Raw genomic sequence first — 23442 nt, 5'->3', positions numbered from 1 at the left:
AAGAGGCCTCGCCGCATTTCCGTCACGGCCTTGACCAACCACGGCGAGGGAGGACCTGAGATGTCCAATCAGGACAAGGGAGGACCTGAGATATCCAGTCATGACGAGGGAGGACCCAAGGTGTCCAATCAGGACGAGGGAGGACCCAAGGTGTCCAATCAAGACGAGGTAAGACCAGAGCTGACCTATAATAAGCTCCAACCTTCCCCTTCCCGCCCCCCCACCCCAATTAGTGGGGCGGCGGCAAACTTGGGTTGGCCAACTTGGTTGACCAATCAAGACCAGAGCTGCCCGCCGCCGCCCCTTCCCGCCCTCTCGCGGCCGTTTCCACCCCTCAAAACTCATGAGGTTGGGTCTACGGAGATGTTCCTCTCCCCAGAAGACGTTACCATGACCCAAAGCGAAGCTGTCGGCCATCTTGGCTCGGAGTTCTGAGGTTTGGAAGCGAGGTGGGCAGGGACGAGAGAGGGGAAGGGATCGAGGAGATGTTTACTGACACGGGGTGGACCTACAAAGCCAACGGCGGGTTGAGCGGCTTGGAAGGAGAAGGGTTGTCCTCGTCCTTCTCCCCACCGCCGTGGAGAAGTGGTTGGGTCCAGGTGGCCTTCAAGGTCAGCTGATGCTGCTGTTGACGTTGGCCATTGGGTAGGTGCTTGGGTCATCCTTGTTGTGGAGCCCCTTCCAGTGAACGCCACCTGGTCAAGAAGCCGTGGGTTTCTCCTTCAGCCCTTTGGGCAGCTGAAAAGGCTCATGGGAAGTCCCCCAAACCCCCCCCTCTTTGGCGCTGGAGGGGCGGGTGGCCCCTTGCCCGCAGTTGAAGAACCCGGGAAGGCTTCTCTGACCGCTTTGGGCTGTCTCCGCCTCTCGTGGGTGACGTTTTGGGGGGAAGGCGCTCGGGATTAGTCAATATTTTGGGGACTTGGGCGTGGAGGAGAAGAGCGTGGTCCCCAACCTGATGGCTTCTTCTCCCGGGTTTCACCGCGTCCTTTCCCCTTCCTTTATATCACTTTATATCTTTTCCTACTCTGACCCATCGTCCATCTCCCGCCCCCACCACTCACCTCTCCGCTTCCGACAGAAGCAAACGACCAGTAGGAGCCCCAGGAGCAACGTGGCGGCGCCGGCGGCGCAACCGGCCACCAATGGGATGAGCTGAGACCGGGCTGGTTGAGAGAAGAGAGACCGCCAAAAAAAACACCAAACAAACCAAGTAAGCGATCTCCTCCACCACACCAAGTTCTCCCCCTTTCCCTCTTGGTGACCCCCAAGTTGGGGGTCCACCTGGTGTCCACCCCATAGGTCAGGAGACACCAAATTGTCCTACCCTACCTCCAAAAAAACCCATTTTCCCCCAATTTCAGGCCCCAATATGCCATCAGAAGGTCTTTCCAGCCAATGAGGTCCCTCACAACCCCTCCCAAGCTTGACACAGACCACGCGAGCAACGTGAAGGTGCCTGAAGTCTTCAGGACATCGGTTGGGTGGGCAGGAGGACCTCACCTTGCGTGAGGACCGTCATGGCTTGGCCGAACGGGGAGGGGATCCACCCACCCACCTCCAAAAAAAACCATTTTCCCCCAATTTTGGGCCTCCGATGTGCCATCAGAAGGTTTTTCCAGCCAATGACGTCCCTCGACCCCCTCCCCAGGACTTTGCAAGCAACGTGAAGGTCCCCGAGGTCTTCAGGACATCGGTTGGGTGGGCAGGAGGACTTCACCTTGCGTGAGGACCATCATGGTTTGGCTGAATGGCGATGAGATCCACGTATCGCTGACCCTCTCCTCGTACCGACAGGTAAATTGGCCGGTGGCGATGGTGGCTGTGGCCTCGGGGATGTTGTAGAGCGAGCGGTCTTTCGTGGCCATCTCCGAAAATTGCTCGGCGCCGTCTTTGTAGAAGAAAAATTTCCGTTGGGCGGTGGGGCCGTTGGCCACGCAGGTGAGGAGCAAGGGGTTGCCGTCAACGACTTCTCCGGATGGGGGGTCCAGGAGCAAAGCAGGCTGGGAGGGACAATCTGGTGAGACAGGGAAGATGGGTTGGGAGAGAAGCGAAGTCATCTTCACACAAAGGTGAAAGTCGTCACCACGGAAAGATGGAACTCATCCTCACGAGGAGATGAAGTTCATCATCGCGAGGCGAAACGCATCGTCACCAAAAGATGGAGCTCGTTGTCGCGAGACGATGAAAAGCATCGTCGCGAGGGGATGAAATTCATCTTCACAAGATGGAACTCATCGTCATGAGAAAATGAAACTCATGAGAAGATGAAACTCCTTGTCACGAGAAGATGAAAGTCGTCACGAGAAAATGAAATTCATCATCATGAGAAGATGAAACTCATCGTCGTGAGGAGATGAACTTCATCGTCACGAGATGAAACTCATCGTCATGAGAAGATGAAACTCTTGAGAAGACGGAGCTCATCATCATCATGAGATGAAACTCATTCTCATGAGAAGATGAAACTCCTCATCATGAGAAGATGAAACTCCTAATCATGAGAAGATGAAACTCATGAGAAGTTGCAGCTCATCATCATGAGAAGATGAAATTCGTCGTCACGAAAAGATGCAACTCATCATCACGAGGAGATGAATCTCATCGTCGTGAGAAAATGAAACTCCTTGTCATGAGAAAATGAAACTCCTGATCGTGAGAAAATGAAACTCCTCGTCATGAGGAGATGAAATTCATCATCATGAGATGAAACTCATCATTGTGAGAAGATGAATCTCATCGTTGTGAGAAGATGAATCTCATCGTCGTGAGCCTCCTGAACTCATCCGCCACCTCATTTTGGCAAGCCTGCGGGTCCACCAAGACCTTGGAGCTCAGGAACAGCTTTTGAGGGTGGGGGTTGGCCATTTCAGAAGACCCAGAGGCTGCGTTTAAGCAATTTCGGTTGTCATCCGTGGGAGAGCGATGAAAACCGGCTGGTTTCAACCATTTTTCCCCTACTGTTTTCCCCAATTTTTGGAATCTTTGGCCTGAATTTGAGGGTAAATTTCTGAAGACCCCCACCCCTCACTGGGAGACCCCAGGGCAGACCTACCCTTCACGGTAACGTCCACGGCTTCGCTTTGGGGTGACGGCACCCACGTCCCGCCCACCTCCTCCTCCACCTCGCAGCTGAATTTCCCGCTGAAGCTCCTGGGGCTTTGCGGGAAGTGGAGCTCGGAGGAATTCCCAGCATTCCTGGTTCTTGAGCCCGCTTGGCCTGGTGGGATCTTCACCCCGTTCCTGTAGAAGCCAAACCTCAGCCTGAAGTCGTCTCTGGAGGCGACGCAGGTGAGACGTAAGGGGCGGTCTTCGCTCACCACCCCTGAGGGAGGGTCTACTCCCAAGCGGGGAGCCAAAGCGGGCTCTGGGGAGAAAAATTGGGGGAAAAACACCTGAAAAATGGCAATTCTGGGCGAAGGAAGACCAACCGTTGGGTGCACGGGTGGGGGTTTAGGCAGGGCGAGAGGAAGAGGCGGCCAAAGCTTGGCTTCCAGTCAACGCAAGCCAAACCGAGGCGTCGCGGTAACCTAGATGGGTGTTGCGGTCGCTTCACCGAGCTGGCGGCCCTTTCCCCGTGCGCCTGGAAAGGCTGGATTTGTCCCAAAACTGTGCCGCTACCTTTCACGAGGACTTCCACGGCTTGGCTGCGGTAGGATGGGATCCAGCGGCCTTCGGTTTTCTCGTCGTAGTCACAGGTGAAGTTGCCGGTGTCGTTCTGGCTGCTCTTCTCCACCTGGAGCTGCGCTTCGGTGTAGCTCGAGTTTGAATTGTCCCAGTTGGTGACCTCGACCTTCTTCTTGTAGAAATGAAACCTCCGCTCCGCATCCCCCGCCGGGGCAGTGCAGAGGAAGACGAGGGGTTGGCCTTCGATCGTGATGCTGGTTGAAGAATTCAAGGCCAACGTGGGTCGAGGTGGATGGTCTGAAGGTGAAAGAAGAAACCCCAAAATCGGCGGTTTTAGGGGCTCAGCTCTTCCACCAACCCAGTTCCGTCTCTGCGGACCTCAACAGGGAGTTGAGGCGGTGAATTTGGCTTCGTGACATTCAAATTTGGGGAGAAAAAGTGCCCGTTCGGGGCTCGGAGGAAAGTACGTGCCGATGGACGGCGGTGGGATGGAGAAGTCGAGGGGGGAGGAGGCAAAGGGGGCAACGTCTCACCTACCTTTAACGCTGAGGAAGATGAAGCTGCTCTCCTGGGAGCGGACGGGTCGGCGGAACCGGTTGATGACGGTGTACGTGCAAGCGTGCAACCCCCCGTCCTTCGGCCCCGTGATGTTGAAGCGGTGGGTGTAGCTCCTCCTCGACGTCCTGACGTCCACGGCCCAGCCGCTTGTCCCCAAAAACTGAAAACCTTGCATCCGGTCCTTCGACCAGGGAGCCACGCATCGGATGGAGACGGTGTCTCCGATGAGATACTCTGTTTTTTCCGGCGTCACGGTGATGTTGGGAGGAGGAGGAAGGTCTGGGGAGGAGGGGAGAAAGTGAGTCTACGCGCCGCAGGTGGGAGCTGGGAGATGTTTCCGAGCTTTTGAGGTGAGGTGGGACCTGGTTGGACACGACCGCCGCCGTCACCTTGCTGCCGAGGGGAGATCTTTTTGAGGGCCCTGAATTATTCAGGCCAAATGAAGGTTTCCACCCCAAAATGCTCCTCGAGGAGGGGCGGGGTTGGGTGGCTTTCATGGGTTATTTATCCTACCAGAGCTATCAACTGGGCTGAGGAGCCAAGCTTGGACCAGGTGGAGGAGACACCACCCGATTCACCTCAAAATTGGTATTTTGGTGGACGGAGGAGCTCAGAGAGGAGCAGATGGAGCGGAAACCACCCGATTCACCTCAAAATTGGTATTTTGGTGGACGGAGGAGCTCAGAGAGGAGCAGATGGAGCAGAAACCACCCGATTCATCTCAAAATTGGTATTTTGGTGGACGGAGGAGCTCAGAGGGGAGCAGATGGAGCAGAAACCACCCGATTCATCTCAAAATTGGTATTTTGGTGGATGGAGGAGCTCAGAGGGGAGCAGAAACCACCCGATTCACCTCAAAATTGGTATTTTGGTGGCTGGAGATGCTCAGAGAGGAGCAGATGGAGCAGAAACCACCCAATTCACCTCAAAATTGGTATTTTGGTGGCTGGAGATGCTGAGAGAGGAGCAGATGGAGGAGAACCCACCCAATTCACCTCAAAATTAATATTTTGGTGGACGGAGGAGATTTCATCGCCTGGATTGTCATCGAGGTACCGCCAACCCGTTGTGCCCACGGTCAAACCAACTGGGGGGTTTGTTCCGCCACGAGCCTTGTCGGCTCGGGTGGTTGGGTGACTCCCGAGGTGAGACCTCGGTGGGTTTAGCACTGAGGTGCATGGGGTTTTGGGGTAAAAGATGGCGATTTGGGGGGTCAGAGGGGTCCAGATGGTCATGTGACCCAGCGGGGAGGTGGAAATGAGTTGTCATCCCCCCCCAAATTTGTTACCTGCAGGTGATCCCAGTGGGAGAAGTATCTGGAGAGAGGCTGGAAGAGAGAAAGAGATGAGTGAGAGAGGAGGATGATGGGGGGGGAAGTGCCAAAAGGGTGGGGAAGAGCAGGAGGAAGGGGGAAGGGGGGAGGAAATACGGGTTTATTGATGTCAGGAGGAGGGAAGGAAGGGTGGGAGAGAGAAAGAGAAAAAGAGAAAGAAGGCGAGGAGGGGAAAGGAAGAAGGATGAAAAGGAGAAATAAAGAAGGAAAAAGAAAAAAGGGGAAGGAAAAGGACAAAGGAAAAGGAAAAATGAAAAAAAAACCAAAAACAAGAAATTAAAAGAAAAAAAATTTTTAAAAAGGAAAAGAAATGAAAAAGGAAAAGAAAAATGAAAAAAGAAGAAAAAATGAAAAAGGAAAAATGAAAACAGGCAAATGAAAAAAGGAAAAGAAAAAAGGAAAGGGAAGGAAAAAGAAAGAAAAAAGGAAAAGAAACAAAATGATGAAGGAAAAGAGACAAGAAAGAGAAGAAAAAGAATAAGAAAAAGAAAAGGAAAGGTAAAGAAAAAAGTGAAAGGAAAAAGAAAAAAGGGAAGAAAGATAAATGAAAACAAAAACCTGACAAAAATAAAAATAATAAGAAAAAGAAAAAAAAAAAAAAAAGGAGACTGAGGTGATATTTAGACAAAGCCAAAAGCGATCGAATGCAAAACATGAATCACAAAGGACCGAAGAAGTCACCGCCCCGATGACGACTGATGGAGGAGGAATGGTGGGATGGGAGGGAAAAGAGGGGGAAAATAGCAAAGAAATGGGGAAAAAAGCAAAGAGGTGGGAAAAAAGCAAAGAAATTGGGGAAAAAAGTGAAGAAATGGGGGAAGAAAGTGAATGTTGGGGGAAAGAGATGAGGATACGGGGAAGAAAAGTGCAGAAAAAAGGGAAGAGTTGGAGAAATTGATGTAGAAAGACGGAGGAAGGAGGGAGGAGTTGGCCCAATGGGCACGGAAATGGGTGGAAAAAGGAGGGGATAGGGAAAAAAGAGAGGGATGGATGCGTTTGGAGAGGAGGAGGAGGAGGAGGAGGACTCACCGAGCAGAGGGACGAGGCAAAGGGGCCCCATTTCGGGTGGTGTCCTCCTCTTTCTGTGATGACAAGAACATCTCCTTCCCCTTCGGTCCAGCCTGGTGGCACAGCCGTCACATGAGCCCGGTTGCTACGGAACGGCGGAAACCAACAGAAAAAGGGGAAAAAAAAAAAAAACCAAATGAACCAAAAAATTGCAACATCTTCTCCACGGTCACGGTCGATCCAAGCATCTCCTTGGTGTCGCCGATGTCCCCTTTGGGTGTCGCGCTGGGATTTCTCACCGCTTTCGGCTGCCCCGTGAGCGACGGGGTGGGTTTGGCCTCAAAATTGGGTGCGGGAGATGCGTTTTTTTGGGGGGGAGGAAGAAAAAGCACCCAAAGTCGGGAGAAAGGCCACTCCCAGTTTGCCTCCGTTGGCCAATTCTCAACTGGAGCTCTTGGCTTGTCCCCAGCCTGCAGGAAGACACCGGTGATGGTGCACCGTTTTGGTTAGATGCCTAGTTTTGAACTTGGTTTTGAGGGGGTAACCCCAAATTTGGTTGGTTTAACTAGCTAGAGCTTCTTTGAGGCTCCAGAAGAGTTTTTTGGGGTGAGAAAAAGGGTGAAAATGGGCGGCTCGGGTCTTTGTGGAGCGGCCGGGATGTGGTGGGCCTTCTAAATGGGGTTAAAAAGTGACTTTTAGTGATTGTCCTCAGGCACAGATGACCACGATAAATATCTGGGGAGTGATGGCTCAACCCATCCCAGAGAAGAGGCTCCAGCCAACCTCGTTTGAGCGAGCAGAGACTTGTCGCATGGTCGCCCGCGCGGTCACTGTGGTGGGTCCATCTTATTTCAGAGGTTCTTTGGTTGTTAAAGCGACCAAGAAAAACACAACCCGGCCTGACGCAACCGCGAGGACCAGAAATAACCCTTCCTCCCCTCGGTAGCATCTGCTGACCGTTCAGTTTACCGATCCGGTTGGAGGAAATAAATACAAGTTTTACTTCCCAATTCTTGAGGAACCTCATCCATGAGGCAGAACTTCCCTTTTGCAAGTCAACCCCTTGCACAGTTCTTCCTGGCTTTCCTGTTTCCGATGAAATGGTGACTCATAGTTTTTAGCGAGGAGTTGTCCGGGTTTTTTTTTTTTAAAACCATTGAAATCCAGGCAACGGTTTGAAATCGGAAGTTCTGGAGGACCATCGGTGGTGAGACGAAGGGTAACGAATCATCCCTGGCTCCGTGTCGTGCCCCTCTCCTGAATTCCTGGTGGTGTGGGACGTTGGGAAGCTCTTGGAAGGCGAGTTGAGGGCTCCAAGACGTGACGTCGTTGTTGTCACTAAGGGGCTTCCAAGAGGTAATGAGGTCATCGTTGGTGGGCTCCAAGACTCAATGTGGTCATCGTCACCGGTGGGCCTGAGGCACAACATGGTTGCTGTCACCGTTGGGCTTGAAGACTCAACGTCATCATCACCAGTGGGCTCCAAGGCTCAACGTTGTCATCGTCACCGGTGGGCTCCAAGGCTCAACGTTGTCATCGTCGCCAGTGGGCTCCAAGGCTCAGTGTTGTCATCGTCACCGGTGGGCTCCAAGGCTCAACGTTGTCATCGTCACCGGTGGGCTCCAAGACTCAATGTGGTCATCGTCACCAGTGGGCCTGAAGCACAACGTGGTTGCCGTCACCATTGGGCTTGAAGACTCAACGTGATCATCATCACCGGTGGGCTCCAAGACTCACTGTGGTCATCGTCACCGGTGGGCTCCAAGACACAACGCTCAGCCCCGCTCTCTTCTTCCCCATCCCCCAGGCCAACCCCTTCCCCCCAGCGTTTCCTTCTTCACCGGGACCCCCCAGAAACGTCCCCTGGACCCCAACTCCACGAGCCACACAGGTAGGGAGCTGCTCCTCGGTGTCCCCCTCTTGTCTCGCAGCGTCCCCGACCTTCTGGGAAGGTGGAACCTGCCGACGGAGTTTTCCTTGGAGGGTCTGGGGCTGGAAGAAGAAGCCGAACGTGTCCAGATTGGGGAGGAGAAGGGAGGAAGGTGATGGACAGACGAGGAAGGTGAACTGCAACGGAGAAGTTTTATTTTTTATTACTTTGATGCTGTGCATCCAGATTTAGTCTTATTAAAAGTTTGGGGAGAGGCGGCGGGAGGGCTTTAAGCCAGAACTTGGATTTGCCGGCCCCGGTGTCGGGGTGTCTCCCCGAGGCTGACGGCGGGGAGCGGAGCGCAAAAAACGTGGCAGCGGGGACGGGGAGTGTTTTTGGGGGACGGCGGGCTTGGCTTCGGGCTTTGTGACTGCAAAAGCCCGTGATTCCTTGGGGAATGTTTCTACCGACGGGAAACGTTTCCATCCTGCCAGCCACAATTTCCACGAAAAAGGGGTTCTCCACGAGGTCCCGCGATGGAGCCCGGTGGGAGCACCCATCTGCGAAAAAAAAAAAAGGACTGAACTGCAAGGTTCAAGCAAACGACGTATTTGAACTTCACTTACAGACTGAACACGCCACTATCGCAGGTTTTTCCAGGTTTTGTTTTTTTTTTACCTTGCTTCCTCAGCAACTGAATAGTTGTGGACATCAGTCGCAAGAGCATTCCAGACGCCTTTAGAAGACCTTGAACGGAATAAACAAGAAGACAAAAAAAAAAGAAAGATGCCAATTAGAAGAACACGGGTGCGCATTCCACGATAAAGGGAACTTGGCACAAAGAACCTCAATTCGGCACTTTATCTTGACCAATTAGCCAAGGTTCGCGTGTTTTAGTTGGTATAACCAATTATGTCCTATGTTTATGCACGTGTACAGAGTTGGTATAATTTTTTTTATGCTTTTACGCTTGTACAGTGATTTTGCAGAATATGTGATTATAAATACGTGCGTGTTTTAGCAATAAACGTCATCTGCTTTGTTGTGTCCTATTTTCCAGGCGTCCCTTAATCTACGGTTTTCCTCCTACGGATGAGTGAGTGAGTCGGGCCCGGTGTTAGTCAGCAGAATTTGCTGCTGGCGGCTCTCAGTGAATTTTAGGAATATCTCTGCGGTGCCGCTTTTGGGAGCTTCTCCTTGGAAATCGAGGCAAGAGACGCCTTTCCCAACGTGCAGAAGAAACCGCGTAGACTTGTGCGTACCTTCTAGGTCACGCAAGTAAAGCCAGATGCCAGCCAGAGATCGGGAGTGTGTTCACATTTCTCCCCGATAAGTCAAATGCCCTATTTTTCATGGGTTTCTCATAGGAATAAGAATCGTGAGTGGGCACAGAAGGGTTTCTGTACTGGGCCTGGCTGGGATACAGGTAATTTTTTTGTCATCGCAGCCTGCACGGTGCTGGGTTTTTCTTTAAAAACGATGTTTAGCTACTGCTGAGCAGTGCTTACGCAGAACCAAGATCTTCTCTGTTTCTCTCTCTGCTGCCACATCAGTTGGTTTCCTTTTTTATTCCCTGCACTCATTAAACTGGCTTTATCTCAACTCCCTTAGGTCGCAGCCTAAGGAAAAATGGAGTTTCTTGGGTCTCAGAGTAATTCTAGAGCTAAAGTGGCGACAGACATCAACTCTAGGTCAGATAATAACGTGCCAACTCTCATCGCTGACCCAAGAAGACGTGCTCCTCCCGTCCTACCCAAGGGTTTCAAATCCAACACGCTTTCTTCCTAAAGCGGGACACTACCTTATTTACTCGTAACGCCGTTCCTACATTCCTCGTTTGGGAGCACCAGAGCTTTTCGGGTACTGTTGGTCACCACGGTTTGCGTGAGAAGGAAAATAAACCATAGAACAGACGGCAAGAAATTTAACCTGCCGTGGAGATAGCAACGGTGAACAAGTATGATTTTGTGCTTTACAAAGTGTCATTTTTTAAATTCAACCCTGAGTTTTTCAAGTGTAAACCCTTATTTTTGTAATGCAAGCCTCAATGTTAGGGCAAAAAGCATAAATTTAAAAGACCAAAGTCTACTTTTGGGGGTGCAAACAGTCATTTTTAAGGTCCAGACCCACATATATGGAGTACAAAAACTAATTTGTTAGCTCCAAGGTCCGTTTTTAAGGTTCAGAGACTCATTTTAAGGGCCCAGAGCATCATTTTTAAGCCCCAAAGTCTGATCTGGAAGGACCAAAGCCTCATTTGTAGAGTCTAAATCCGAATTTATACAGTCCAAAGCCTCATTTTTACTTTCCAAACTCTTAGTTTTACCTTCCAAAGCCTCATTTTAGTTTCCCAAACCTTCATTTTTAGGGTGCAAAGGCTCAGTGTTAGTTTGCGTAGTCTCATTATCAGGGTCCAAAGCCTCTTTTTTAGGATCCAGACAGGCATTTTTAGGGTCCAAGCTGCATCTGGAGTGTCCAAACCCTCATTTGGAGGGTCCAAACCCCACTTTTAGGACTCAAAGCCTCATGCTTAGGTCCCAAAGCCTCATTTTTAGGGTCCAAAGCTTTGATTCTAGGGTTGAAAGACTTCAATTGTAGGGTCCCAACCCTCATTTTAAGGTACAAACTCCTCAGGGCTCAAAGCCTCATTTCCTTAATGTCCGAGGCATTGAGCATCCAAACACCCATTTGTAGGGTCCAAAGCCCCGGTTTAGGGCCAAAATCCTTGTTTTTAGCCGTTTAAAATGGCCCTTTGGGAATGTTGACTCATATGGACCTTGGCAATATGAAAGAGGGGGTCTCAGCATTCCCCGGGCCCCCACCGCCTGCGGTGGTCTGAACCTCTCCCAGCTCTTTCTGGGAGACAGAGATCGCCGCGGGAAGGGGTTACTGGGAGGAGATACTGGTCCGGCTGACTTTGGGAGGATCCATACCAGTTCCTTGTGCTCCTTCTAGTTAGCGCACAACAAGAAGAGGGTGGAAGAAGACCTCTGGCAGAGCCTGCGGGACACTCAAGCCACTTTGCCAGAGGTGGCCATCAGGTTCATCGGTGGGCTACGGTCCCCAGGGTCCTTCTTCTGGCCCCAGTCCCCACCACCGCGTTGGCAGCAAGGTCTCGGCACCCGAGGAACCGGAGCGAGGGCAGAAACTGCGGGATAGCTGCGACGGCAAGGAGGGGCAGGGGACCGGAGCCTGGGCAGGGTGCCGTGGTTTGGGGGGGACTCCTGGGGGTCTCTGCAGGCAGTGGGGGAGTCACGTCTGCTCTGGTTCCTTCTCTTGCAGCTCTCCTGCCCTTGGCGAAAGATCCGGAACTTTTGGTCAGGATTCCGACGTCGATCTTCATCCTGATAAGAGAGATGCCAACATCAAGATCACTGATGCTGCTGGCCGCTGGTGAGCCCCGAAGAAGTGAAATCCTCTGGAAAACAGCTGTATTTTAATAAATTTTTTTTTTTTTTTTAATAAAGCTGGAACAACAAGCCCAGTCCCGTGCTGTCCTTCCCACGGAGAACACCCAGAGCATGTTGAGCAGACGGTGTCATTCCCGCTTTGTGCTGCTGCCCTGCAGGACAGCAGACCGGGACCCAGAGCGTCCTTGTGGAAAAATCCCGGCTGCTCCGCTAGAACCCGGAGAGGAGGAGGAGGAGAGAAGCTTTAGCCCAGCCTGCCCCTCCTGAGACATCTCAAAAAGTCTCAGGAGTGCCTCAAAAAGTCACCCGTGCTCTGCCAAGCTGGCAAATTGTCATTTGTCCTGGCATCAAAACCCTCTCTTTTAGATCATTTTCCTCACGGTAGCTGGCATGGGGCTATGTTTGGAGCAAGAACAAGAGGTTATACCAGATGTCCCGAGTGGGGACAGCCCAAAACTGCCTCCAGCCACCTCGAGTGGGAATCTGGCAAAGCTGTGGCTGATATAGAAAGTTGACAAATCCTGGAGGCAGGAGAAAAGGCCAGTCACAAACGGTGTTCCCCAGGGCTCAGCATTGGGGCTGGTTCTGTTTAATATCTTTATCGACGATTTGGACGAGGGGATGGAGTGCTCCCTCAGCAAGTTTGCTGACGATGCCGAGTTGGGAGGGAAGGTTGATCTGCTGGAGGGTAGGAAGGGTCTACAGGGGGATCTGGACAGGCTGGATCGATGGGACGAGGCCAATTGTATGAGGTTCAACAAGTGCTGGGTCCTGCGCTTGGGTCACAACAACCCCACACAGCGCTACAGGTTTGGGGAAGAGCGGCTGGAAAACTGCCCGGCAGAGAAAGATCTGGGGGTGCTGGTCGACAGCCGGCTGAATATGAGCCAGCAGTGTGCCCAGGTGGCCAAGACAGCCAACGGCATCCTGGCTTGTATCAGAAATGGTGTGGCCAGTCGGAGCAGGGAGGTGGTTGTCCCCCTGTACTGGGCACTGGTGAGGTGACACCTCGAGTTCTGGGTTCGGTTTTGGGCCCCTCGCTACGGGAAAGACGTTGAGGTGCTGGAGCGTGTCCAGAGAAGGGCAACCAGGTGAGGGGCCTGGAGCACAAGGAGAAGGGTCTGGAGAACTTACGAGGAGCGGCTGAGGGAGCTGGGGTGGTTTAGACTGGAGAAGAGGAGGCTGAGGGGAGACCTGATCGCTCTCTACAACTACCCGAAAGGAGGGGGTAGTGAGGTGGGTGCTGGTCTCTACTATCAAGTAACTAGGGGTAGGAGGAGAGGAAACGGCCTCAAGTTGCACCAGGGGAGGTTTAGTTTGGATATTAGAAAAAAATTCTTTACTGAACGGGTTGTCAGGCGTTGGAACAGGCTGCCCAGGGAAGCGGTGGAGTCACCATCCCTGGAGGGGTTCAAAAAGCGCGTAGACGAGGCACTTCAAGACGTGGTTTAGTGCGCATGGTTGCCGGTTGGACTCAATGACCTCGAAGGTCTTTTCCAACCTAAATGATTCTACGATTCTACAAAATGCGAAGGTGCTAAAAAGCCACGTACAAACTTTTTTTGGAGCTCGAGGGTGAGAGAGCAGCTGGGTGGGGGCCTGGCAGCCAACCAAGGTCAACCCAGCGCAGTTGTTGAAGACGTTTCTTTCGGTTCAGAGTCAGCCTGTGGCCGACTGTCCTTAGAACTTCAAAATCCCCACTAGGCTTCCCATCGCTATCTCGAGGGGCAGATAAAAAAATCCATTGGAAATAAACCCGCGAGAGACCACGTGCTTCGCTACATGAACCTCTTCAGACGCAGTCCTGGACCTGGGAAGAGCGGAAGAGAAATCCAAGGTCAACCCGGGTGTGAAGACGCATCGTTACAGCCCTGGGCGGCTTTTTATTCATCTGGTTGGTGCCGCTCGGGGAAGACGTGGGAGCTCTGTTCAAGGGATGACCAGCCCTTCGCCAGCAGTACGTGGGGAAGCCCAGTGGCTCCCAGTTGCCGGCTACCTGACGTGCCCGGTCCGTGGCTGCAGCCCCCGTGTCACAAAGGGGCAGTGATGCGGCGCCCGCCCGGCGTTTGTGACCTCACCTGGCCGCGGCTTTGGCATCCCAAAAAGCGAGCCAGGGGCAGCCAGTTGGGCTGAGCTGGCCTTCGGGATAGCTCGGCTCCTTCCTCTGCTCCTTGAGTGCCTACTGGTTTTGGGTTTTTTCCCAACCATTTATCGTTTACTGTTCGGTTCTTCTCAACTGCCATCCTCGCACAAAGGTAATTACGGTTTGACTTTCAGGACAGATCATAGAGTGGGTAGATACGGGATAAAAGTATAGGCTGGTCTATACCGTCGGAGCTGTAGGCTGAGCTGTTGCACCTTGACGGGCTGGCCAGAGGTGGGCTACGGGCAGAGTTCCTGTTTGCTAATTATTATTTCTTTATCATATCCTAGGATAGGTAAGTAGAGGGGGTGGTAGTGTAGTCCGAGGCGTTGGGCTCAGCCTAGAACGGCAAGAAGCCCACCGCGACGGATGCGGTAGGAAAAGAGACAGAAAAGGAGCACGGCAAAGGCAGACATTAAAGTAGCGGCCAAAAGTTTTTTTAATCGTTTTGTTGAGCTACGATTATTTCTTTGCCATCAGGTGACGGGATTTGCGCCGGTCTTGTCTTTCCGGAGCGCGTCCTGAGATCCTTTGTCATCCCGAGCTTTGCCCTCTGTTCCGGCGAGGAGCGATGGCTGTGATGGGGAACGAGTCCTGTGAGTAACACCTTCGGCAGCAGGCTTGGGTTTTGGGAATCGCCAAAAGCAACAGAGGTGGCTGGTGCTCCGTCCCTAAATATTGAGGTCCTGACAACCGAGAGGGAATTCTGGGGCGTCTCCTGATGGCACCCGGACTTACCCAGGTGTTTTCAAACAGGGAGACGCGGTTTTTGTCACTGCTCTGCCACTGTGTACAGTCTTCGAAAGAAGACATTGCTCGTAGAAAGATCTGACATTAGTAGGGTTACCTTCTGGGCTAGGTACTTGCTTGTTTTCCTGAAATTACAGGAAAATACTTGATACTGCAGTTCCAAGACTCTAGAGGGAAAGGAAGGTAGAAGTCAGAGTGTGGGTTTGTTGGACTTTAGGGAAAGCACGCAGGGCAACACGTTGTTTTCCAAAACTCTTTCTTGACCAGAAAAATTTCGATGGCAGTGTTAGGCTTCCCCTGATGCTTCCAGGTTGGATGTTTAAGCTGGTTGTACTCCTGTCGAGAACTCAACTTTTTTCCATGTGCTTCCGTGCAACAATATTGTCTCATCTCTTTTCAAATGTCGTTTCCCTGCAGTCGTCACTGAGGGGATGGCTCCGCCGCAAAGGATCCTTTTTCCACCAGAGAGGATTTACATGGACTGGCAGCAGCGATGGAGAGCTGGAGCCGGACTCCACAACCCGGGCAATCTGTGTTTCCTCAACTCCGTCCTGCAGTGCCTGACCTACACGCCACCTCTGGCCAACTACCTGCTGTCTCGTGAGCACAGCCAGTCGTGTGAGTACTTTGAGGAACGTCTCCTTGTCAACCTGTCAGGCACTTCCCGAGGATTCCGAGAATCTGGAATTTAAGAGAAAAAAAGCAGCCCTTCTTTGCCAATTCCCCTGAGTTGGTCGTCTTTGAACGCTCAAGCCTAGAAGGCGCTTGTCGTATCTAGCCGTGTTCATCTTCAGAAGGACACCCCTTTCTAGCCTCAGGTCTTGGTCCCTATTCCTGCAGGTTAAACCCTCTCTGCTTATTGAAATATTCTGTCAGCTTAACATCCATCTGAAGAAAGTTTTCTCTGCACTAAAATGGCCTGGGCTTGTTGGGATGGGGAGACTCTTCGAACTTCAAAATCTCCACTAGGTTTCCCATCGCTGTGGATGTTTTGCTCACCCAAGGCTCTTGCTTCCCTCCTTTCCCCTTCAGGTCGCCAGCAAGGCTTCTGCGTGATGTGTAGAATGGAAAGCCACGTTAACAGAGTCCTGCGCTCCTCGGGCAGTGCCATCTACCCTTCGGCTGTCATCAGTGTTCTCACACGTGAGTCATTTCAGGGGCTTGGACAAGTTTTCTTCTGTTCTTGTAGGAGGAAGGTACTAACTTCTTCTTTTTTAGTAATAGGAGAACATTTCCAGCTTGGCATGCAGGAGGATGCCCACGAGTTCTTACGTTACACTGTCGATGCCATGCAGAGAGCTTGTCTGAATGGAATCAGCAAGTAAGCACCAGCAAATTAATTCTGCAATGTTCCCAAGCCCTTCGGACTCCTCGGTGTAGTGCCATCAAGGAAAAACCATGCCCAGGGCTTTCACACAAAGCAAAACTCCTGGAGGAGATGATAATAACTCTCTGCCTTACCATTTATTTCCAGCTTGGACATCTCTTCTGAATCGACTACCATCGTCCACCAAATATTCGGGGGCTTTCTGCGATCCAGAGGTACTTTTCCACAACCGTTGCTCTCCTGGAATTGTCTGTGTCCTTCTGTCTGCCTGTGATGACCAGCCGATGGTGTGACTGGCGTAGTAGGTGTGAAGGACGTAAAGCGGCACAGCCGGTCGACTTCCCCCATCCCTGAGCATTTTGAATTTCCTTCCAGTCACGTGCTCGAGCTGCAAAGCGGTTTCCGACTCCTACGAGGCCTTTCTGGATATTCCTTTGGATATCAAAGTAAGGGAGTTTGTAATCGTGCTTCGAGATGTCGCCAAGGCCCCCGTAGCTTTCCAGAATCAACACAGTTGCTTTAAAAAACGCGTAGCGTGAACACAAGAGAGCTTGGCGGCGGAATGGAAGGATCCCTCTGCATCCTCCTTCTTTTCGCCCTCCCTCGACACCCGTCTGACCCCGAGGCTGACGGGTTGTATTATTTTCGTTATCGATGACCCTGCGCACCATCGGTAGCTGAACCGAATAGTGGCACAGAGACGTAACTCTTGATAGCCCCAGGAACTGAGGGAATTGAGGGAAATATTCGGCATCGTACCCTCTTTCTGCCTCCTCGCGGGTCCACAGCGTCTCTCCTCAGCGTCAGCTACCCGGGTCATCTTGTCAACTCTTGATAAAGTGTTTGGGCGAGGACACTTTATCCACTTTATCCAGAGATCAGTATTTCCCAGAGATCAGTTGTCTCCTTTCTCATTCCTCCAGGCAGCCTCATCTGTCACCGCAGCGCTGACGGACTTTGTGAAACCTGAGCAGCTGGATGGCGAAAACTGCTTTAAATGCAGCCAGTAAGATGATTATTAACAATATTAGATCCCGTGTGAAGGTGCTGTGCATACTCTAGCATAAGCCATCTTTTCGCATAGGTTAGATGCGCAAGAATCAGGCACAGATATTTTAATATGGCTTTATGCATCTGAGCAGCCTTAAAACAGCGTAGGGGTGTGGGAGACGTGAAAGGGTGTCTGGCCTTTTTGGGGCAAGATAGAGCGTATACAAAGGCTCTGTGCTCGGTTTCAAGGTGTAACAAGATGGTCGCCGCCTCCAAGAGGTTTACAATCCATCGCGCGCCCAAGGTCCTCACGGTGTGCCTGAAAAGGTTCGAAGATTTCACCGGCGGGAAGATCAACAAGGTGCGTATGCAACCGGAGGGCGATGTTTTTCTTCCCGGAGCGGGATATTTCCCAAAGCGGTCCGCTCTTTCACAAGCTGTTGAGTTTTTTTCGTGTTCCCTTCTGGAAAGAGAAGAGTTGCCGCGGGAAGACAAGGACGTACTCTGCTCTGCTTTGGCCAAGAATAGTTCCCTGCCACCCAAACCACTACCTTTAGGTTGCTTTAGGGAAAAACCAAGTGTTCGTGAGCCCCAAAGATGTATTTATACACCTCTAGCCCCTGGTCTTGGAGGGATATTTCGTGTAGTATTTCAGGATCATTTCTGAGCACTCCTGGTCTCTCCGTAGGTTGTGAAGTATCCCAGCTGCTTGGATCTTCGCCCGTACATGTCTCAGCCAGATGGAGAATCGCTCTTCTACTCTTTATACGCTGTCCTGGTGCATAGCGGTAACGGGTGTCATTCGGGACACTATTTCTGCTACACAAAGGTAAAGAGAAACTTCCTTCCACGCCAAGAGAAAAAGGAAGAGAAACTTTCACGGCAGTGATACCGGCAGCCAAGGATTTGGGGGAGAAGGTCTCCTCAGAGGCTCGGTTGGGTTTGTTTTGGCGGTTCTGGAGTTTTTCTGCCTGCGTTTTTGTGGAGAAACCATGCAGTTCACCTCCTGATGAACAACGATTCATATCGTTGCCTTTTTTTTTTTTTTTTTTTACAGGCCAGCAATGGACTGTGGTACGAGATGAACGATTCATCTGTGGATCATTGTGACATCAGCACAGTTCTCCAGCAACAAGCCTATTTGCTGTTTTACGTCAGGTAATAACAGGAGAGTAAGGGAAAGACGGGAAGGGACTTTTTACGAGGGATTGTAGTGATAGGACGAGGGGGAGACGGTTTTAAACTGAAAGAGGGTAGGTTTAGGTTAGCTGTTAGGAAGAAATTCTTTACGGTGAAGGTGGTGAGACACTGGAAGAGGTTGCCCAGAGCAGTTGTGGATGTTCCTTCCCTGGAATTGTCCAAGGCCAGGTTGGACGGGGCTTTGAATGACCTGACCTAGTGGAAGGTGTTCCCCATGGCAGGGGAGATGGGACGAGATGATCTTTAAGGTCCCTTCCAACCCAAACCGTTCTAGGATTCTATGATTCTATGATTCTACGATTCTATGATTCTATGAAACGGAGGCTGTAGGGAATAGAAAGATGAGTTCTTGCTCCAACAAGGGCAGACGTGGTGGGAAGACCCCAACCAAATTTCAAATTTGTAGGTTTGGAGACGTCTTCTCTCTCTCATAGAAACCGCTCCAAGAAAATGGCTGGACCCCAAGAAAGCTGCAAGAACAGCCCTAAATAGAAATCACTCTTTTTTTTATCTCCAGGAGCTCTGACGTAAGGGGAGGAAGGCCTTCTTCCCCGCAGATACCATCACACGCCCGTGCCTTCCTCAGTCAGTGGGCAGCCGGCAGCAAGCAGGTAGATCCTGTGGGACCACGGGGTCTTCTTCCTAGGACTAAGGTAACTCTGGGGAGATGGATCAGTGGATTTCTTTCCGGGATCCCGGCATCGTTCTCTTTTCCCTCCCATGCTTCAGCTTTCTTCAACGCTTCTCCCTCTCAAAGCATCCCACCTCCATCCACCCCATTTGGTTCTTCTGCCTTTGCAGCCCTCCAGGAGAAGCTTTGGGATGTCCCACAGTTTCTGGGAGGTTCCCCACTGTTCTGGTCCTTTCGTGGGGAAAGGGCAGGACCTTTTCACAGCTCTCTTTGCAGGACGTGGCGGTGGGCACGGAGGATTCTCCAGAGGACAGGAGCTCCTCTACAAGAACCAGCACCACCGCGTTAAACCGGGCAGATGCACCTGCAGGCTGGTCAGACGGGCGCAGCACGGCCTCGTACACGTCCAGAACCCAACCTGGCTTCCCGATCTGCCGTCAGCCGTTGGACCTCGGACTGCACGCCGTGCGACGAGATGAGGAGGAGGAGGACGGATTCAGCTCCAGTTCCTGCTGCCAGAGGAACGGGGTCAGGGAGAGGGCCTGGAGCAGCTTGCCGCAACGGGACGAGGATTTCCGCAGCTGCCTCGCGGTCACCGAGGACAACTACTCAGCGAGGAGGACTGGTCCGAGTCATGAACGAGCCTTCAGGGATGATTCACATCCGTGGACCTCCAACTTCATCTCCCAGTGGGCTCCCGCATCCCGCGCTGCTGGGGAGCAAATAATACTGCGGGAGAGAGAGCGGAGCCGATCCCCGCGGTGTGGCTATAATCTCCGCAGCCGGTTCGTGGAGTTCACGGACGACCGCGGCTCAGCGAGGAGGAGGAGAACTACTCCTCCGAGTCACGAACGAACCCCCACGGATGTCTTACCTCCATGGATCTCCAACTCCAAGTGGGATCCCGCATCCCGGGCTGCTTGGGAGCAAACTCAGCTGCGGGAAAGAGAGCGGAGCCGATCCCCGCTGCAGGATTATAATCTCTGGAGCCGGTTCATGGAGTACAGGGACAACCATGGCTCAGCAGGGAGGAGGAGAACTACTCCTCCGAGTCACGAACGAACCCCCACGGATGACTTACCTCCGTGGATCTCCAACTCCAAGTGGGATCCCGCATCCCGGGCTGCTTGGGAGCAAACTCAGCTGCGGGAAAGAGAGCGGAGCCGATCCCCGCTGCAGGATTATAATCTCTGGAGCCGGTTCATGGAGTACAGGGACAACCATGGCTCAGCAGGGAGGAGGAGAACTACTCCTCCGAGTCACGAACGAACCCCCACGGATGACTTACCTCCGTGGATCTCCAACTCCAAGTGGGATCCCGCATCCCGGGCTGCTTGGGAGCAAACTCAGCTGCGGGAAAGAGAGCGGAGCCGATCCCCGCTGCAGGATTATAATCTCTGGAGCCGGTTCATGGAGTACAGGGACAACCATGGCTCAGCGAGGAGGAGGAGAACTAGTCCTCCGAGTCACGAACGAACCCCCACGGATGACTTACCTCCGTGGATCTCCAACTCCAAGTGGGATCCCGCATCCCGGGCTGCTTGGGAGCAAACTCAGCTGCGGGAAAGAGAGCGGAGCCGATCCCCGCCGCGGGGTTATAATCTCCGCAGCCGGTTCGTGGAGTACACGGACCACCATCGCAAGAGGAGGAGGAGATGCGAGAAGAAGTCCTCCACATCGTAAGCGAGTCCCAAGGGACGATGCGGATCCAGGATCCTCCAGTGCCCGCTCCAAGCGGGCTCCGGCACCCAGGGCTGCTCAGGACCGAATCCTGCCGAGGCAGAGAGAGAGAAGCAGATCCCGGCGGCAGGGTTACGATCTCCGCAGCCGGTTTGTGGACACCGCAAACTACGACCCCGCATCAGGGAGGAGGAGGAGGGCTTGCCGGATGAGGGAGAAGCACAACAAATAACTTCTGCAATGCTGGAGAGGAGGAAGAGGAGGAAGAAGAATCCATGAAGTACCAAAGCAAGGACCAAGCTGCAGAAAGGACACCAGCAGCCCACCCTCTCCCTCCTCCCAGTGCTGCCTCTGGCCAGGAAAATCTCAGAATTTCCAGAGATTCGGACAACTCTGCCAGCTGGTCCGCTCTGCCCACAGGTCCCTCGAGGAAGAGCGTCTATTTGTTTTCTGGTTTTGGGATCACCCTGCAAAAACAACACTCGGTTAGAGCCAAGAGGCAGAAAAGCCACAGACAGAATTAAACATTTGTTGGCCTTACATGTGTAATTTATGGGGCGTTTCCTTCTCTGTAGGTTTTGGGGCAATTGGTGGAAACACCCGAGAATATAGACCTTCATATATAATTCTAAAAGGCTTCCTGTAATATATTAGATACGGGGGTTTATTTTTAAATCCTTTTATATATATAAATGAATATTATTTTTCAATATATATGAAAATGAGATATTTTTTTCTCCATTTCAACACCTCACACCCATATTTAGTGTTTTAGTATTTTTTTTAACACTCCCCCTCCATCAATGTTCAGGCATTTTGGGGCTGTGATCCCCCTTTTTTGGGGGGGGGACCCCCCTCCATTCACCTCCTCTCCTCCGCCACATCCCTTCCCCCTCCAGTGCCATTGGGGTGCCCCAAATGATGTCTTCACCCCCCAAAAAAAAGCACAAACCAAGGGAAAGGACCCCGACCAGCAGCTTGCGACTTTAATAACGCGTTTTACATAGGTACGTGCCTGTTCCCTAAGAGCGGTGGCTCCACTACAAAAAGAAAGGGAGGGCCAGAGGACGGTCACCATCCCTGGAGATATTCCAAAAGCGAGTGGACGGGGTACTCCAGGACATGGTTAATGGTTGGACTCGATGATCTTGAAGGTCTTTTCCAACCGAAATGATTCCATGATGGTGCCGCATCTCGTGCTCTGCTCCGCACTGGGACGGGCTCCCCGGGGCGCAAACGTCCCTGGTCCATCTTGGCCCCGCGCTCTGCCGAGATCCTTACGACAGGACATCTGAAAAACAAACAAATCCCAAATTGTATTTATTTCAGCTGTATGCGGAGGGGTTAAAAGATGGGGTTTTTGGGGATGAACGCTGGGGGAGAAGTAGGTAGCCGAGGAAAACGCAGTCAGCACAGAAAATGGGTGGTTTGTTGCCCGTTGCTTGGAATGCTGACCACGGAGATAAGAGAGCTGAGGAATACTGGGGGAGGACGGGCAGCGGGCTGTTGCACAGTACCTCTGTGAGCATGGTCGGAAAAGAAGAAAAGAAAAGAAAAGAGAAAAAAGAAAAGAAAGAGAGGAGAGGAGAGGAGAGGAGAGGAGAGGAGAGGAGAGAAGAAGAGAGAAGAGAAGGAAAGAGAAGAGAGAAGAGAAGGAAAGAGAAGAGAGAAGAGAAGGAAAGAGAAGAGAAGAGAAGAGAAGAGAAGAGAAGAGAAGAGAAGAGAAGAGAAGAGAAGAGGGAGAAGGAAAAAAGAGAAGAGGGAGAAGGAAAAAAGAGAAGAGAAGAGAAGAGAGAAGGAAAGAGAAGAGAGAGAAGGAAAGAGAAGAGAGAGAAGGAAAGAGAAGAGAAGAGAAGAGAAGAGAAGAGAAGAGAAGAGAAGAGAAGAGAAGAGAAGGGAAAGAAGAGAAGAGGGAGAAGGAAAAAAAGAGAAGAGGGAGAAGAAGAGAAGAGAAGAGAAGAGAAGAGAAGAGAAGAGAAGAGAAGAGAAGAGAAGAGAAGAGAAGAGAGGAGGGAGAAGGAAAAAAGAGAAGAGGGAGAAGGAAAAAAGAGAAGAGAAGAGAAGAGAGAAGGAAAGAGAAGAGAGAGAAGGAAAGAGAAGAGAGAGAAGGAAAGAGAAGAGAAGAGAAGAGAAGAGAAGAGAAGAGAAGAGAAGAGAAGAGAAGAGAAGAGAAGAGGAGAAAAGAGAAGAAAAGAGAAGAAAAGAGAAGAAAAGAGAAGAGCTGGTGTTTGTCAAGGATTAAGCCTGTCAGAGACTGGTACTTGGGAGTGATGAGCAAGAAGGAACCATGAGCGATCACAAAACTTAATTAAATGTTTGATGAACTTACGATCTTGTTGAGAAGGCACACGTAGAGGCGTTGCTTGAATAGATAGGGCTGGAAAAGATAAGAACTCCTGCCTTTGTTCTCGTCCTTGTAGATAATTTAGCTTAAACTAACCATATGGTTCTACACCACTAATGAAAACTTAGACAATTATCTAAGAGCACTAACGTATCAAAACATGTAAAACACCACACTGCGCAGAATCACCTGAGGAGTGTCAAATAGCGGACAAGTGAGGAAGACTATGGAAGACCACCAGAGGACTCCTGAAGACCACCAGAGACCTCCACTGCGCCTGCATAAAGGACATTTGCATATGTTAACAGTTTCCTGGGAAACTAATGAATATGTATAACATTTCTCGGAAATCTAGTGAATATGTATGTAGAACACGTACTTAACCTGCACAATTAGACCCGACGGCGTGCACGATAGGTGGAGCGATCCCCCGTGCACCCAGTGCTGCCAATAAAGAAGACCTACTTAATAGTTAATCAAACTATTGAGTTAATTTCTTTGAATCAGGCAGTACTAAGATAATCAGTTGCGATCATTTTTATGTGTACGTATCCTAATCTGATTAATACGCAAT

At 51.5% G+C, this 23442-nt stretch overlaps 2 protein-coding genes, 2 long non-coding RNA genes and 1 other non-coding gene across 7 annotated transcripts; 2 read left to right on the top strand and 3 right to left on the bottom strand.

Annotated features, from left to right (window-relative positions):
- Positions 1-472: 472 nt before the first annotated feature.
- Positions 473-6681, bottom strand: LOC104320929 (Fc receptor-like protein 5). The gene is made up of 8 exons (XM_069773951.1): positions 6545-6681; positions 5471-5509; positions 4162-4461; positions 3619-3921; positions 3053-3364; positions 1718-2014; positions 1062-1163; positions 473-695 (listed from the first exon to the last, which is right to left on the bottom strand). Exons 1-8 carry the CDS (start codon positions 6573-6575, stop codon positions 613-615), a joined length of 1467 nt encoding a protein of 488 aa, XP_069630052.1. The 5' UTR covers positions 6576-6681; the 3' UTR covers positions 473-612.
- LOC138682679 (uncharacterized) lies at positions 1706-11877 on the top strand. 3 transcript variants are annotated; one of them, XR_011322684.1, is made up of 9 exons: positions 1706-1794; positions 2070-4087; positions 4179-4282; positions 4374-6850; positions 7236-9281; positions 9495-9647; positions 9761-9819; positions 10005-10350; positions 11676-11877. It is a non-coding gene; the product is annotated as an uncharacterized lncRNA (long non-coding RNA). The 3 variants fall into 3 exon arrangements; XR_011322683.1 differs by having other exon boundaries at positions 1791-1938; positions 4179-6850; XR_011322685.1 differs by lacking the exon at positions 1706-1794 and adding an exon at positions 1801-1938 and having other exon boundaries at positions 3804-4087; positions 4179-6850.
- On the bottom strand, positions 10034-10119 carry LOC138682914 (small nucleolar RNA SNORD45). Its single transcript, XR_011322787.1, has one exon. It is a non-coding gene; the product is annotated as a small nucleolar RNA SNORD45 (small nucleolar RNA).
- Positions 11878-14386: 2509 nt separating the features above from the next.
- Positions 14387-21073, top strand: LOC104320927 (ubiquitin carboxyl-terminal hydrolase 36). Its single transcript, XM_069773950.1, has 12 exons — positions 14387-14542; positions 15114-15314; positions 15729-15839; positions 15915-16017; positions 16171-16238; positions 16399-16469; positions 16947-17029; positions 17263-17374; positions 17702-17842; positions 18071-18171; positions 18731-18866; positions 19121-21073. Exons 1-12 carry the CDS (start codon positions 14518-14520, stop codon positions 20525-20527), a joined length of 2559 nt encoding a protein of 852 aa, XP_069630051.1. The 5' UTR covers positions 14387-14517; the 3' UTR covers positions 20528-21073.
- Positions 21074-21167: 94 nt separating this feature from the next.
- Positions 21168-23228, bottom strand: LOC138682680 (uncharacterized). Its single transcript, XR_011322686.1, has 2 exons — positions 23058-23228; positions 21168-21815 (listed from the first exon to the last, which is right to left on the bottom strand). It is a non-coding gene; the product is annotated as an uncharacterized lncRNA (long non-coding RNA).
- Between the last annotated feature and the right edge of the window lie 214 nt (positions 23229-23442).

Source organism: Haliaeetus albicilla, chromosome 29 (genome assembly GCF_947461875.1).
Source record: "Haliaeetus albicilla chromosome 29, bHalAlb1.1, whole genome shotgun sequence".
NCBI lineage: Eukaryota > Metazoa > Chordata > Aves > Accipitriformes > Accipitridae > Haliaeetus > Haliaeetus albicilla.
Note: the sequence above shows the minus strand (reverse complement) of the source record. Positions and strands in the feature narration are given on the sequence as shown.

Excerpts from the sequence above, each read along its gene's own strand:
- LOC104320929 (XM_069773951.1), bottom strand. The coding sequence starts at position 6,575 with ATGGGGCCCCTTTGCCTCGTCCCTCTGCTCG. Across the intron at positions 3,922-4,161 it reads CATCTTCCTCAGCGTTAAAG|ACCATCCACCTCGACCCACG; the intron begins GTAGGTGAGACG and ends TTTCACCTTCAG. Across the intron at positions 2,015-3,052 it reads CGTGGACGTTACCGTGAAGG|ATTGTCCCTCCCAGCCTGCT; the intron begins GTAGGTCTGCCC and ends CTGTCTCACCAG.
- LOC104320927 (XM_069773950.1), top strand. The coding sequence starts at position 14,518 with ATGGCTGTGATGGGGAACGAGTCCT. Across the intron at positions 14,543-15,113 it reads TGTGATGGGGAACGAGTCCT|TCGTCACTGAGGGGATGGCT; the intron begins GTGAGTAACACC and ends GTTTCCCTGCAG. Across the intron at positions 17,030-17,262 it reads AACTGCTTTAAATGCAGCCA|GTGTAACAAGATGGTCGCCG; the intron begins GTAAGATGATTA and ends CTCGGTTTCAAG.